Source organism: Colius striatus, chromosome 1 (genome assembly GCF_028858725.1).
Source record: "Colius striatus isolate bColStr4 chromosome 1, bColStr4.1.hap1, whole genome shotgun sequence".
Classification (NCBI taxonomy): domain Eukaryota; kingdom Metazoa; phylum Chordata; class Aves; order Coliiformes; family Coliidae; genus Colius; species Colius striatus.
The window spans coordinates 118,611,424-118,626,952 of NC_084759.1; the positions used below are offsets into that span (position 1 = coordinate 118,611,424).

At 44.3% G+C, this 15,529-nt stretch overlaps 1 protein-coding gene across 2 annotated transcripts; it reads left to right on the plus strand.

Annotated features, from left to right (window-relative positions):
• The first annotated feature begins 4,894 nt into the window (after positions 1-4,894).
• CLDND1 (claudin domain containing 1) lies at positions 4,895-15,062 on the plus strand. Of its 2 annotated transcripts, none has more exons than XM_061988713.1 (6): positions 4,895-4,972; positions 5,503-5,669; positions 10,720-11,021; positions 12,654-12,761; positions 13,152-13,289; positions 13,428-15,062. In XM_061988713.1, exons 3-6 carry the CDS (start codon positions 10,733-10,735, stop codon positions 13,646-13,648), a joined length of 756 nt encoding a protein of 251 aa, XP_061844697.1. In that variant the 5' UTR covers positions 4,895-4,972; positions 5,503-5,669; positions 10,720-10,732; the 3' UTR covers positions 13,649-15,062. The 2 variants fall into 2 exon arrangements, with proteins under 2 accessions (XP_061844697.1, XP_061844698.1); XM_061988714.1 differs by having other exon boundaries at positions 10,723-11,021.
• The last annotated feature ends 467 nt before the right edge of the window (positions 15,063-15,529 follow it).

Here is a 15,529-nt window from a genome sequence, read left to right on the forward strand (position 1 = left end):
ATCTGGACAGATTTGCAGATAGTAAGAAGCATTATCATGATTAATGAAGCAGCAGCAGGTGTATTTGTCAGTAGTCTGTAAGCCTTGTGGTTTCTTTATATGCAGTTGATTGTGCAATTGTGCGTTTAAGGCATCATGTAAGGTCTTGCTCTTCCCACAGCTCATTTCCCTGACATAGAGCCAAGTTATTAAAAACAGCACACTGAAATTTCCCTAACACTTGGACATTGATATTCCAGACAGCTCTGCAGTGGTGTGTGAAGATCCAGGAGATATGGTGAGACGTTTTAGTTAGCAGGAGGACAACCTCCACCCTCTCTTTACCCACCTTGTAGATTTCCACAGCACATTCCTCCTCCTAGACCTCAGTAGATATGTGTTAAACCCTTTACCTGAACAAAATTTTCTGCTGAAGCAACAGCTGCTGGCTTTGCTTGGGTGTGTGTTGGTCCATTCAGGGTACCCATCTTGTACAGCCCTTGACACAGCTCTGAAAAAATGCAGCCACTGGGTGCTGAGCAGTTTTGTACTGCAGAGTAAACCTAAAGGTTTTGTAACCACACACTTAGGGCAGATACTGTAATCGTGGCTGTGCATGTGGCCAGTTCTGCTGTAGAGTGTATGTTTCTTTGATGCTCCTGCCTTTCTGAAATGCACTCTTGAAGTTTGTCTTGTCAGTGTTTGTACCATTCCTTCAATCTTCCTCATAGAAAATGCTGAGGTATTTCCAACAGTAACACAGGAAAATATTTTATGTCTTTGTTCTTAGTTCTGAAACACTTGTGATAGATGTATTATGGCAGCCTTCTAAATTTTGTTTGTGGCAAAATCAGTAAAAGAGGTGCACAACAGAACTATTTGCACAGGAAGTATGCAGGGTTGTTGGTTCGGTTTGTTAGACACACACTCCCCCATACAAATTTCTGCAATCAAGCATTTCTGGTAGCAAGATGTGGGTTTGGGGTAGGTGTTTTTCTCAATTTTTTAATCTTCTCTGATAGTTTAAATGAGGTTTCATTCCAGCTTGTACGTGTGCTTTCATACAAGCACAGGCATCTAGATAAAATAAGCTATGTATCTGTAAATTATTGATGATGATAAATGTTGAGAAGAAATAGAGGTTCAATTGGCTGTTATAGAAAGTGTAGCTTTTAAATGATTGAGCTTAAAAAACCTTGTGTAAGGAAAAGAGAATTCCAGATTTAATTTAAAAGCAAAACAAAAAAGCCTGCCAAATTGTTTGAAAGTACCCTGCTGTGCTATAACCTAGGTGCCGGTAGGCTCAGAGGTAACTAGATGAATGCTAATTGTCTGAAGTTTCACCCTTGAGCAGACAGAAGAGGGTAGAACTGATTCAGGTGAAATTGTGAGCATTGAGGCAATGCATTGAGATAGGCTGAAACAGTGTCAAACCAAGAGCAGTGTTCTGCAATGTGCAGTGCAAGAAGAAAATATGGTTTTGTACACTTAATAAAGATTTTTAAAATACTGTTTATATCCTCTTTAGATAATCCTTTTTTATTTTTTATTTTTGTGTATGTTTTATTTCTACAGTTATATATGTACACGTTTTCCAAAAAAATAAGTACATGTCAGAGAGCTGCACGGTCAAAAAGTTTTTACTGATGGGGTGCATGATCAAAAGATTTGGAGACCTCTGACATAGAAGACAAGTGGATATCATTAAAGTGAACCCATGCTATTCATTGTATTTGGAAAAAGCACATCTAGAAGGTCTTAATCACAATTAGAGTAGGGGTTTTCCTAGTCTACCACGTTCTGTGCCACAGACAGAAAAATGTAGAAGGCAGAAATGAAACCAAGGTGACTGTGTAAAGAGATCAGACAGAATCCATGGGATTTTCTGCTCATTCTGGCTACATGAAATGCTCATGGATGGCGCCTAGAGCAGAAAAACTAAAACTGCCCTTTCTCTTATTAGAAAGAGTGTATTTGTTTGGAGAGGCAGTATCTTGCGGTAAATTAACTAGTATTATTGGAAGAAATGGGCAGACTTTTGAACAGCTTTTTCAGGTCTGAATCAATAACTCCTGAAGCAAATGCAATAGATGAAGAAAGTTTTTTCATTTCTTGTTTCTCATCCTGTATCAACTTTGTTGAATACAGATGGTGCCACCTCCTACAAATATTTACTTATTTTCTTAGACTGTGGGAGCTAAAATGACACAAATTTGATATGACACGGGTTTGGGTGTGGTTTTTTTTTTTTTGCAACATACTGGGGTTTTGCTTATTTGATTGGTTTGTTTGCAGCACTGCAAACTGTCAGTGCCTGAGAAGATTTATTAGAGATATTAACTAATGTATGTGGTCCCTGTCTGCTATGGAAGAACCTTCAGTTCTGCAAAAGGCAGGAACAGTGTTTAAGCTATTGCCGTCAGCAGTGTCCTCTTTGTGCTTTCATATGCAAACTGCATCAGTTTCTGCACAGTACAGCAAACTTTTACTTTGAAAACTTACTCTAGTGTGACCTACTCTAGATGGTCCTGCTCTGGCAGGGGAGTTGGACTAGGTGATTTTTCAAGGTCCCTTCCCACCCTTAACATTCTGTGATTCTTTGTGATTCTGTGAAACCGATCGAGCAGTGGTTCTGCAGAGGTACACTGAGGAGATATGAGAAGAAAGCAAAAAAAGCCAGGTGTTAGCACTGAATAACTCTGCGCTAATTTGTAATGTTTTCATTGGGTTACTCTTGTTATATGAAGGGGGTGCATGTGTGTGATATTTTTCCATGAAAAAAAAAAATCCAAGTGAAATTAGTAGAAAGTATTTAAATAAATAAGAACACATCTCTCTGGTTTTGAGCAGCTACATACATCATATTGATCAGATCAGATTATGAAGAAGAAGAGGCCACTGTAGTCCAGTTCAATAATGAAAGTAGCAAAGGCTGCAAAAAAATTCCAGAATCGTTTCTCATTTTTATGGAGGTTAGGTCTTTTTGGAGACAACCCTAAAGACTTGCCAGTGTTGGATAGTTCATTATGTTTTACAGTAAACGATTCCAATTCTGCTTACCCTGTGGCTTAGTACACAGAGGGTTTTTTTGTTTGGTTTTTTTTGTGTTTTCTAACTTCTGATAGTTTTGCAAAGTTTACTGAAAAAAACCTGTTACTGATTTTTTTTTGTTCCCTATTGCCATTACATTATTTTATGGTCTTGCAACTTCTTAGCTTGCTCTCCAAAAAATTAAATGGACTGACCTTCTGTGATATATTTCCAAGAGAGGTTTTTTTCTCAGTGATTTTCATATCCCATTTCAGGTTTCTTTCTAATTTATCAACATGTCAAAACTGGACACTGTAGAAATACAGCCAGCAGTAACTCCAGATGTGACACAACTTCTTTCCTCCTTGTGATTCCTCTGTTTATGCATCTGAGGTTGTAGGAGAGTTGGGGGTTTTGGACACAGCACCATCTTGGCAGTTGGTAATCCACCAGGACCTGTTCATCCTCTTCATTTTGTATTTCCCAGGATAAAGTTTTATGTCAGGTACGTAATGCCTCCACTCTTTGCTCTTAAATGAATGAGCTCATCGATGACCTTATTGAAATGCATATTTGCTTGACCCCAGCTGTCAAATGATCAGGTCACCCTGTACCAATGCCCTCTCCATGTCATTATTTACCCTTTCCTCACGCCTCATGTCATCTGTGAAGTTTATCAGCGATACTCTGCTTTCTTCCAGGTATTGATAAAGATGTTAAATAATTTGGAGTCTAGCAAAAATCCCAGCCAGACTCCAAAATACATCCCTTCAGACACTTACATTATGAGGTGCTGGTGAAATGCTTCCATGATCTGGAAAGGTTATGTGCGTAGGCTGATGTTTCTTAATTAAATAGAATTTCTAATTATTTGTTTTAATAATAATTTTTTTAAAAACTTTGTTGCACCAAGTCAGAGAAGTTCGTTATATCTCTGCTTTCACCTTTGCCATCTTAGCTCCTCCTCTCACAAAAATGTTACCTGAGAGATGACTTGTTTGGGATCATTACCCACGAGTCCTCAGAGGCATGAAAGCATCAGATGTTATTCTGGGGTTTTTTTTCTGAGTATTGCTAGTTTGGAGGTTGGTAAAATCAAAACTGGGTGTGGTGGTCTCTCAGCAGGGGAGTGTTAACCACTTTTAAGAGCCCACTTGTCATTTGTGTAGATATGTGTACCAGGGATGAAGGGATGCTTCCTATTTGGGGTGTGGAGACAGTGGGTTTTTTTTTCCTTTACTTGGTGTTTCCCCAAATCATTCAGTGAGAATATCATAACCATTTATACAAGCAATCAATAATAAATAATAAAAGAAAGAAACAGGAGCCTTATGGCTGCAGGGGGAGAACAAGTAATTGAAATGGCTGAAACAAGGGTTTACAAAGTAGGTTTTTTTGTCTGTAAAAACCTGTGGCTGTTCCAGCAGGTACAGCAGAGCCGTGACTCCGGATCCATCCCAAGTGCCCACATCTTGCCGGTGTGCAATTCCAGCGTGGATCTGTGCCGTGCCTCAAACCAGACAAGGGCAGCGTGAGGCACCACACCGAGGTGTGAAGGTGTGGGGCTGAGCTGCTGCGGTTTGAGCTGCACCAGGGGGCCGCTTTGGGGCCTGAAAGTTGTCGGTGTTACGTGAACAGCGGTGAGTGAGGGGAGGCAGCGAGATGAGTCGCCCTGCGGCCAGCGCCAGGGCAGCGAGCGGGTGGCGAACTATGGATGAGGGCTGGCTGCGGGGCAGGCGGCGGGAGACCGCGGCTCCCAGGCGGCATCGCGGCGTGCAGAACTACAGCTCCCATGGTGCCGCCCGGGCGCTGAGCCGTGGCTGGAGCGGAAGGGGGCGGAAAAACTACACCCCCCAGGGCGCCATGCGCGGGGAGAGGGGGTGGTGCGCTGCCCTGGCCGTGGGCACGGCGGGGCGGAAGCGGCGCGGCGGGGCCGGGGGTGCGAGGCGGCGATGGGCGATGGGTGAGGCGCCGTGACGGCTGGAACCGGAGTGTGGGATAGGGCGGGGGGGTGGGAGGCTGAGTCCCTCTGCTCGGGTTTGCTGCTGCCGGCCAGTGCCCCGGCGGCACCGACGGGTGGTTGCTCCCCCTCGTAGGGCTGTCGCCCGCGAGGCCGGTGCGGGAGCGGGGGCGGTCGGGCTGGCCCGCGCCATGGCCCGGCGGCGGCAGCTGAAGCGTGTCGGCGGCGCTTTGACCCATCGCGGCCAGCGCCGGAGCGCGGCCCGTGCAGGCGACGGGCTGCGGGACTCCGCGTTTGCACAGGGGCGGCAGCGTCCGTAGTGTCTCATGCCCCGACGCTGCCGATGTTCCCATGCGCTGGGGTGATCCGGTGGGGCTCGGAGCTGCTGGCCGGAGGGCCTCCTGGAGCCTTTCCCCCCCGCCTGCCTTATCGCAATGTTTTTTTCTTAATGAGTTAATGCTGGGAGGTTTCTGTTAAGTAATTTCGAAGCGAAATGATGGTCTCAGACGGTTTGGTTTGCTTTGTGCTTCTAGATCACTTTTTGTGAACTGTTGGTGTCGAAGAAAGTGAATGAATGGAACAGTTACAGCAGATAGGAAGTTTGCGTTTCGTGCTCTCAGCTTGCCACGAGACACAAGCAACACTCTGAAGTGACCTGGTTGGAGCTGTGTGTCTTGAGTAACTCCAAGGACCTTTGAAGGTAACACTGTTTCTTAGCACTCTTTCTGAACCCTCGGTTGCCCTTAAGTATTACAAGGAGGATCCCATTGGTAGTGTGGTCAGCCTTCTCCCCACATTTACACCTTCTTTTGGGCCTTCTGCCTGTTCTATTTTCTCAAAGAGCACTCAGAGTGCAAGCATGTTTTGTGATAAAAAGCCAGCAAAAACAGCCTTCCTCTTTTGTGATGGCAAGTAAAAGGAGTTTCTCAAATGTAGTGTTGACTAAAGAGAGTGATTGCTGTAATGAGATCAAAATATGCATGCTTTTGTATTCCCTTCTGCCATGGTACAGTAACTTCTTAAAATGCTTTTCTGTTCTCCAGTCTTACAGTTGATCTTTTGCCAGAATGCTTGTTTTTGTGCTGTCTGTGTTTTTTGTTGTTCAGCTCTACTGACTTGCCCTCTGTTTTTTTTCCACTTCTGTGAAGTGCATGCATCTAGTCATTCCTTTGAATGTTGGTGCTAGTTTGGCCATTTCCTTCTCTTTTATGAGCTGAGGCTTTAAAATTTTTACGTGTCTCACTTCTTTAAAAATCAGGTGTAATTACAATATCCTGTGAAGTACTTCTGCTTGGATGTTTACTACTCTTGTGTTATATTCATTGCCTATCCATAAATTGTTTGAAATAGCTTTTGCTATTAGAGTGAAATGTGCTGGCAGTGCCATATGAACGCACCATTTGTAAAAACAATGAAGGTTCCTGCCAACAGCTTATAAAGGCAAAGTATTTCTATTTGTTATCAGTCTTTATAATTAATGTCATTTTCAGTAGCAGTTGATTTTTTATAAGTAAGTTTATTCTAAGGCATCTCCTACATATTGTTCTTCATAAAACCTTTGGCAAAGTGCAGCGTAATCTTGTAAACATGCAGTGTCTCTCTTCATGAACTATTTCTTACTGACTATGCTTACTACTCCCATTGAGCTCTGCCTGGGGCAGGAAGGATGGTTCTCTTTTAACAGAGGAAAGGACGCCTCATTTAAGTGGGGGTGTGTCTACTGTAAATGGATTGGGTATACACAGTGAATAGGCAGGATAGTCAAGTCTGATACACTGTGGCAAATTCTAGTCCTTCATCTTTTCTCTAAGTAGTTGAAGTGTTATGTAGAAGCATGGAGGGGACCTTTATTATAAGGAACTGAGTGTGTGCTCTTGCCTTGGCACTGTCTTGTCCATACTGGAAATCCATGTGTGTCCTTTCTGGGACAAATGGCACACAAAGCCACCCATTAGGTTTTGGAGGCTGGAGCCACCTCCACCGCTTTCTAACTCTCCCTGGAGCTGTGCATTAAAAGGATCAAACGTCAGCAGATGGCCAAATCCCTTCTCCCAAGTGAGTAACGAACACTGGGCAATGCTTTAATTTACTGTTTGAAGTTTAACCCTTCATTTTGCTTGTGGACTGCTCTTGGTTGCCAGCTGACAGCAACTCTGGCAAGTCCAAGCTATGCCAAGTCACAGAACACTGCTCAGAAGTGTATAGTTGTGTTTTGATGGTGCTCTGATAGGAATGTTCTCAGCACTAGAGTTCTTCACCTGGCAGCACAGATGTTTCTGTATGTTAGGTACAAAGTTGATAGGACTCTGTTATTGTAAGCATTTATATCAAAAAGCAGTGGCAGTAGACCAGAGGCCTGATAATGTCTTGCTTACAATCTGTTTTGCCAGACACTACTCTGAGGATGGAGCTTGCAGGGTCTTGGAATTTCTCCATCCGGGGAGAGGAGTCACAGAATCTTAAGGGTTGGAAGGGACCTTGAAAGATCATCTAGTCCAACCCCCCTGCCAGAGCAGGCCACCTAGAGTAGGTCACACAGGAACTCGTCCCAGGTGGATTTTGAATATCTCCAGAGGAGGAGACTCCACAAGCCATCTGGACAGCCTGTTCCAGTGCTCCCTCACCCTCACAGTGAAGTTTTTCCTTATGTTTCTTTGGAACGTCTTGTCTTCCAGCTTATACCCCATTGCCCTTTGTCCTGCCATTGGACATCACTGAAAACAGCCTGTCTCCATTCTCCTGACATCTGCCCTTTACATATTTGTAAATATTAATGAGGTCACACCTCAGTCTCCTCCAAGCTGAAGAGCCCCAGCTCCCTCAGCCTTTCATCATAAGGAAGATGCTCCACTCCATCATCTTTGTGGCCCTGTGCTGAACTCTCTCCAGCAGCTCCCTGTCCTTGAACTGAGAGGCCCAGAACTGGACACAATATTCCAGATGTGGTCTCACAAGGGCAGAGTAGAGGGGGAGGAGAACCTCTCTTGATCTACTGCCCACCCTCTTTATAATACACCCAGGATGCCGTTGGCCTTATTGGCCATGAGGGCACATTGCTGGCTCATGGTCATCCTGCTGTTCACTAGGACCCTCAGAGCCCTTTCCCCTACACTACTCTCTAACAGTTAATTCCCCAATCAGAGGATTCCTCTTGCAGTGAATGTGACTACAATATAGTGGAACATCCAGACCAGCCTGTTTGTCAGCCTGTTCTGCTGCTTACCCTGAGAGTGAGTTCCCAGAGTATCTGCTCAACTCTGAGCTTAGCTGGGCAGGAGCCAGGCACTACAGCTTTGGCCCTGCAGATGCCACTTGCCCTGGTTGCTTTGGGAGAGGTTTGTGAAGGGGAAGGGATCCCTTTGGTTTCACTGGGCGCGAATAATGAGGTCGCATCTTTCCCTACTCTGCTGATCCAGTGTCCTGTCTGCCTTGAGCTAGATGTTAGGATATTGAAGGAGAGTGGAAGTACACAATCAGGAATTGAACACTGCACAGAGAATTTGCTCCTAAGTCTGGACTTGATTCTATGTCTTCTAGACAAATAAGCCCAGATAAAATGTTTTCTTCTTGAATATGTCTTAGTTTATCACAGAATCACAAAATGGCATGGGTTGGAAGAGATCTCTAGAGATCATCTAATCCAACATCCCTGCAAAAGCAGGTTTCCCACAATCAGGTCACACAGGAACACGTTCAGGTGGTTTTGAAAACCTCCAGAGAAGGAGACTCCATGACCTCTCTGGGCAGCCTGTGCCAGGGCTCCCTCACCCTAAAAGTTCACAGCCCGTGGATTATTAAGTACAGTTATGGTATGCAAACTTTGCAGTATTTTAAATGAGGGCTGCTTGCCAGTTCACCAAAAATCAATTCAATTCTTGCTTGTTGCTAAAGGTGCAGTTCAGGGACAGATACTGCAGAAAGTGTGCCTCATTTAGTATAGAAATTAAGTATAGTGAATGATATGGGTACACATAATTTCTTCTGCCTAACACTGGTAGTCACTTTCAACCAAATAGAGGAGCAGATGGGAGGGAAAATAGATAACAATGGTATTATCAGCAAATACTGGTGCTTTGAAATTCCCTCAATTTGCACCTTGTTTCATAGTTTAGAAGATTTTACTGGCATGTCAGATTTGAGCACTCAATGTTTTTCCTTGTGGATGTTGCATTATAAAGCACTTGCTATTTCCAGCTGAGGTTTATTCAGTTGCAAAGAAACAAGACTGAAATATTTTGATCAAAGTATGTGGGAGAAGGGAGGTGGAACATGCAATAGACAACAACTGATTAGTTAGTAATTCCCGCCACCGGTCTAGCTCTAGCTGCTGAGTTAACTTTAGTTGACCGTTTTGGGTGTTTTCTGGCAAATGCACCAAAGCCTGATTCATCATAATCCGTAAATGTAATAAAGCAAGGAAAACACGTGAGCACAACGAGCATCTGAGAGTCCTCTGACGTATTGCACTGTCTGCAAAACATTCCATATATTGGCAATCAATTGCTCATTAAAGTCACAGTATTGTCATAAGCGTAAGCATGGGTAGTATCTGTGTTTTGCCATGCCTCCTCTGACCCTGAATTGATGCCATTTGTCAGCATGACCCTGCAAAGGAGGGCATAAATGACTTCTAACACAGAGAGCCAGAGCAAAGGTCCTCGTGCCAGTGCAATGAAGACCTTTCAGTTTTGGAAGCTCTTGTCATCTTGTTCCCATGGAACAGGGCACCCTCCTGCATGGTTTTAGTTCTTCAGAAATACAGCTGTATATATGTGGCATTATTGCAGCATTTACCGTCATTTCCAGATTTGCCTTTCAGTGCTTGCTTCGTGCTCTGTCTCTAGTGCCTAGATACATTTCTCTGCTTCCCTAAAGGCGTTTTGGCACCTTGGCAAGTCTGGAAGAGCTTTTTTTGGTGTATGCTTGGTTCTTATCTTTGCTGTAAACACAAGCTGTGAGAGCCCTATGGGGTGGCAGGCTAAAAATAACTTCTACTCTTGGTAATCTCTTAAGGAAAGATAAGTCTTCTGCCTGGGTGCTTTGGATGGATTCTCTGTGATTCCCTACAATCCGGATCACAAAGGGCAGTGAGCTGTGCCATCTAATATGGTGATGGTTGCTGTTTTTAATGTACTCCTGTTGATTTAAATAGGAAACAGTACAAGCAAAGGGATACGATATTTATTAGGTCAATGACGGTTTCAGCAGGGCTATAGCATCATTGTGACTGGAAAAGACCTTTAAGATCATCAAGTCCAACCACTAACGTAACACTGCCAAGCCCATCACTGAACTATGTCCTTCAGCAACTCATCTATGTGTCTTATTAATGTCTCCGGGGATGGTGACTCCACCACTTCCCTGGGTAGTCTGTGCCAGTGCTTAATGACTCTTGATGAAAATGAATGTCCAGTCTAAACCTCCCCTCACACAACTTGAGCCCATTTCGTTGTGTCCTGTGATTCATTACTGGAGAGAAGAGACTGACCCCTACCTCACTACAACCTCCTTTCAGGTAGTTGTAGAGAGTGATCACGTCTCCTCTGAGCCTTCTCCAGCTCCCCAGCTCCCTCAGCTGCTCCTCATCAGACTTGTTCTCCAGACCCTTCCTCAGCTTTGTTGCCCATCTCTGGACATGCTGCAGCACCTCAGTGTCCTCCTTGTAGTGGTGTCAGACGTTTGACGCTGCCGGGATGAATTTGACCGTGCCATTGGCAGAGTTACTCACTTCTCCTCCTCTTCCCTCCCAGCAGCAAGGGCGCAATGATGGATAACCGTTTTGCTACGGCACTGGTAATTGCCTGCGTTCTCAGCCTCATCTCCACCATCTACATGGCAGCTTCCATCGGCACCGACTTCTGGTACGAGTACCACACGCTGTCGCCAGCCGAGAACATCAGCGAAGCCGGTAGGGTCATCTGGGAGGAATTTGTCAGTGAGGAGGCAGACGAGAAGACCTACACGGATGCGCTCTTCCGGTGCAACGGCACGGTCGGATTGTGGCGGAGGTGTATCACTGTACCCAAAAACTCTCACTGGTACAGCCCACCAGGTATCTCAAGAGCAATTGACACTTCCCTAGCTTGCCTGGGGTGGTATGTGCTAACTCCCTCACAACATATTTGTGCCACTTTGTTCCTCCGTAAGAATTATTTCTAGCTGATGTGTGGTGTTTTTTTTAATAAAGACAGTCTAATTTTTAAAGAGGTGAAAGGCAAAATGATCTGTGTCTCTCAGTGCTACAAACTCTAGATAAACACATGATACCTAATCTAAATTTATTCTGATGTAACTTGATTGTCTTTTGCATCTACTGTCATCTTATTGACGTCATATGACATCTTATTGTCACAAGTTTAAGCATGTAAGTATTTTCCCATGCCTCCTTTCACAGAATCATAGAATCTTAAAGAGTTGGAAGGGACCTCGAAAGGTCATGTAGTCCAACTCCCTTGCCAGAGCAGGGCCACCTAGAGTAGGTCACACAGGAACTTGTCCCAGGTGAGTTTTGGATGTCCCCAGAGAATGAGACTCAACAACCCATCTGGGCAGCCTGTTCCAGTGCTCCCTCACCCTCACAGTGAAGTTTTTCCTTGTGTATCTTTGTAACCTTTGGTGTTCCAGCTTATACCCCATTGCCCCTTGTCCTGCCATTGAACATCGAGAACAGCCTGTCTCCATCCTCCTGACACCTGCCCTTTACATATTTCTAAACATTAATGAGGTCACCCCTCAGTCTTCTCCAAGCTAAAGAGCCCCAGCTCCCTCAGCTTTTCATCATAAGGGAGATGCTCCACTTCCTTCAGCATCTTTGTGTCCCTGTCCCTCCCTCTGACCTTCAATTGTCTGGGGATACAGTTATAGTTGCTCTGCCAGCCACTGTCTTTTTAGAAGTAGTCCTGGGATACAGCAGTGGAATAAAGACAGTACTTTATCAAGGGGGGACTCATTATTTTTAGCTAGTCATTCATTTTGCTCACATATCACAAATGTCACACTGGTGCTTCAGCACATCAGAACACCTTGTACTGTAGTGGTGGATACAGAATGCAATATTTGTGTTATTTTCCATATTGTTAAAATTTCAACCTCTTAAAAAATGTACTTTCACACACTTTTTCCAGAGAAAAAGGATTACATGAAATAGTTTGGGTTGGGTTTTTTTTTTTCCCTATAATGAAAATACTTATTTTGGAAGACACTTAAGCCAACTCTGCTCAACAGCATTCTCAAAGCAAATCTGAGGCATAAAAGGGGAGAAAATTAGCATAAAGAAGCAAGTATTTTCTTTAAATAGACCTTTCCATCCCATTTTTTAATGAAGTGTTTAGTATCATACTATGTTCTGCACATGGAAGTAAGTGCAGCTTTAGTTAAGAGCCTGTGTAACAACATGGCTGAGTATGCCACATTTCTTTCCCAATCTATCAGTCATGACCCATTTCTCTCTGGATAACTCAAGAAAGCTTGAAGGTTCTGCATGTTTGAATAGTGTCCCTCACTGCAGTTATGCAAACTAATTATGATAAAGCATCCTACAGATCTGTTTTGATAGGTAATTTTTCCTCTTAAATGGAACTCTGAGGAGCTTCCCAACACAAATGATTAGGGAAGGAGGAGTGGAAATGGATGTGGAGGGGAGACACCTAATGATTTGGGGGTTTTTTCTTCTTTTTTCACCCAGAAACTGATATGACTACAAACTGCATCAGTTTTTCCCTCTCTGATCAGTTTATGGAAAAGTACATCGAGCCCGGAAATCACAATAGTGGCACGGATTTGAATCGGACTTGTAAGTGTCTTTCACTTCTGGCAGGGGAACAAGTGGGAATTTTTTTTAAAAGAGGAAAAAGCTTCTCAAATGCAGTCACTAGTGAGGAAAATGTCTGTGTCTTGCTCAGTATGTGTTGATTTATTTTTTTTACAGTAGCACAGACAACAGGTTTAAAAGGACAGCTTTGATGTGTTAGCAAAAGTTTTGCCCGTGAACGCAGTACAAGAATTTGGGAGTTACATGACTTTTTTCCTATTTCAGTGGAGCCTTTGGTCCTTTTTAGCTATGGATGTAGAATGTCTGATGAAGCAGAAGCAGCGTGGGCAGAAGGGAATGTAAGGTGTTGGGAGATGATCAGATTCCAGCAAGTGCGAATCTTCAGCAAACTTGTGTTTCTTTCACACGCAGATCTCTGGCGATTGCAGTTTCTCCTGCCTTTTGTCAGCCTGGGCCTCATGTGCTTTGGGGCACTGATTGGGCTCTGTGCTTGTGCCTGTCGAAGCCTTTACCCAGCCATTGCCACTGGAGTCCTCCATTTCCTAGCAGGTAGGTTTCCTGCCACCCCCCACCCTTACCTTCCCTTCCCTTCCCTTCCCTTCCCTTCCCTCCCCTAGAAGCTCATGGTGACACAGCCAGAGCATTTCAAAGGGCGAGCTCATGATGCTCTGCTGCTTCCTTCCCCAGGCCTTTGTACGCTGGGCCTCGTTGGCTGCTATGTAGCTGGGATTGAGCTGCTCCATCAGAAGCTGCCCCTGCCTGCCGACGTGAGGGGTGAATTTGGCTGGTCCTTCTGCCTGGCCTGTGTCTCTGCACCTTTGCAGTTTATGGCAGCTGCTCTTTTCATCTGGGCGGCTCGCACCAACAGAAAGGAATTTACTCTCTTGAAAGCCTACCGTGTAGCATAAGTGCTGCTACCGAAGTACTGGCTTTCCATCTTAGAGCCTCTTCTCCCCTCAACCCTCACTACTTTTTTCTTTTAGCCAGAATTTTACCTTGTACTGCCTGCTTCTTGCCAGTTGAGACCGTTTAGCCTGCAGGCTCTGAAGACAAAGACCTCTGGGCTAAATGACCAAACTTTGCCAGAAGTCTGCAGAACTTGATCAGGTTTTTTAATTGGGTTTTTTTGGATTTTTTTTAAGAATTGTTATTTTTTAACTTTCATTAGGTTGGTGGCTATCCCTTTGGTTAGCACCCCTTCCTAATTTTATTACTTTGTCAGCCTGGAGGAAATAGGAAATGATGCTGTGAGGTGATGAAGAGATAGGAAAAGATGCAAGTAGGCAACAATGGGAACCTCGGTGCACAAATAATAGATAATCAGGAGCTGCCTGCCGTGTGCCCCATGCAGACGATACACAGGGAGAACACACGAGAGACATGTGAGAACTCAGAAACCTCTATCATGGAAGTACTGTAGCTAAATCAGTCCTGTAGCTTAGCTTTGGGTCTCTTATTCTCACTAGTTTGCTGGTTTTTGAGGCTTCTGCCAAAGCCCATGCAGGCAGAGCAGCTGACTGTGGGAGTGCCTGTGCAGCACAGCATCCTGAACGCAGGCTCTGTGCTCGCCTTGGCCAAGGAGTGGGATGAGTTGGCCCACATGGAGCTTTGTGCTGCTCTAGCTACACAGGACCCAGGCTAGTTTGATATCTGCACTACTTGTGATTGTGCACTCTAATCCGAACTTGTGGTGCTTTGCTTGCTGTGAAATAAGGCTTTCCTCTTTCTTGTTGTGTTGTGTTGAAAATGACCCCTCTCCATTTTTTTCTGCTTTTAATTTGGTTTAGTGTATGTGTGTATATGTACATATATAAACTTAACTTTTTTTAAAGCTCATCTATTTATCCTGTATAGCACACAACAGGGTTTTATTAAAAGGTGCTGCTCTTTTCCCATCTTGCCCTAAACTTATTGTTTAAATGAAATAATAATTAAAAACTAAAAAGTCTCAGAAATTTTCAGTGTTTCATGAATCTGGTGGGAGGATGAGGAAATGGACTGAAGTGAATTTTAGTTAGGGAAAGAAAAGCCAATGTGTAGATCGTAGTCTGTTTTCAGGAAAACGTCATCAGAAACAAAGATGTTAGACTTTTTTTTTGTAATTAAATTCTTGGGTTCCTGCTAACTTCACATTTTCTTCTGCTTATCATTGGGGTCTTCAACACCCCATCATTTCTCACAGGTTCACAGTGTCTGCATGTATCTCTTCTAAATCACTGCCATCTGTAGCCAGACTGGATTCCATATTTTACTTTAAAAATGATGTTCTGAGACTAAACTGTTGAATTCTGAGGCCTTAATTCCCCTCATTTCTTTACTCCATGCTTAATATATCTTGGAAGAAATAAATCCTGATGAAATGAGTAAGTCTGTGGTGAGATGCACCAGTACAGGCTGGGAGTGACCTTCTGCAGAAGAGGGAGTCCTGGTTACAGAGTCTTAAGAGATGGAAGGGACCTGGAAAGATCATCTAGTCCAACCCCCTGCCAGAAAAGAACCTTGTAGAGTATGTCACATGTGAGCCAGCAATGTGCCTTCGTGGCCAAGAAGGCCAATGGCAGGCTGGGATACATCAAGAAGAGTGTGGCCAGCAGGTCAAGGGAGGTTCTGCTCCCCTCCTACTGTGCCCTGGTGAGGCCTCATCTGGGGTCCTGTGTCCAGTTCTGGGCTCCTCAGCTCAAGAGGGACAGAGAACTTCTGGAGAGTCCAGCACAGGGCCACCAAGATGATCAGGGGACTGGAACATCTCCCTTATGAGGAAAGGCTGCGGGAACTGGGGCTGTTCAGTG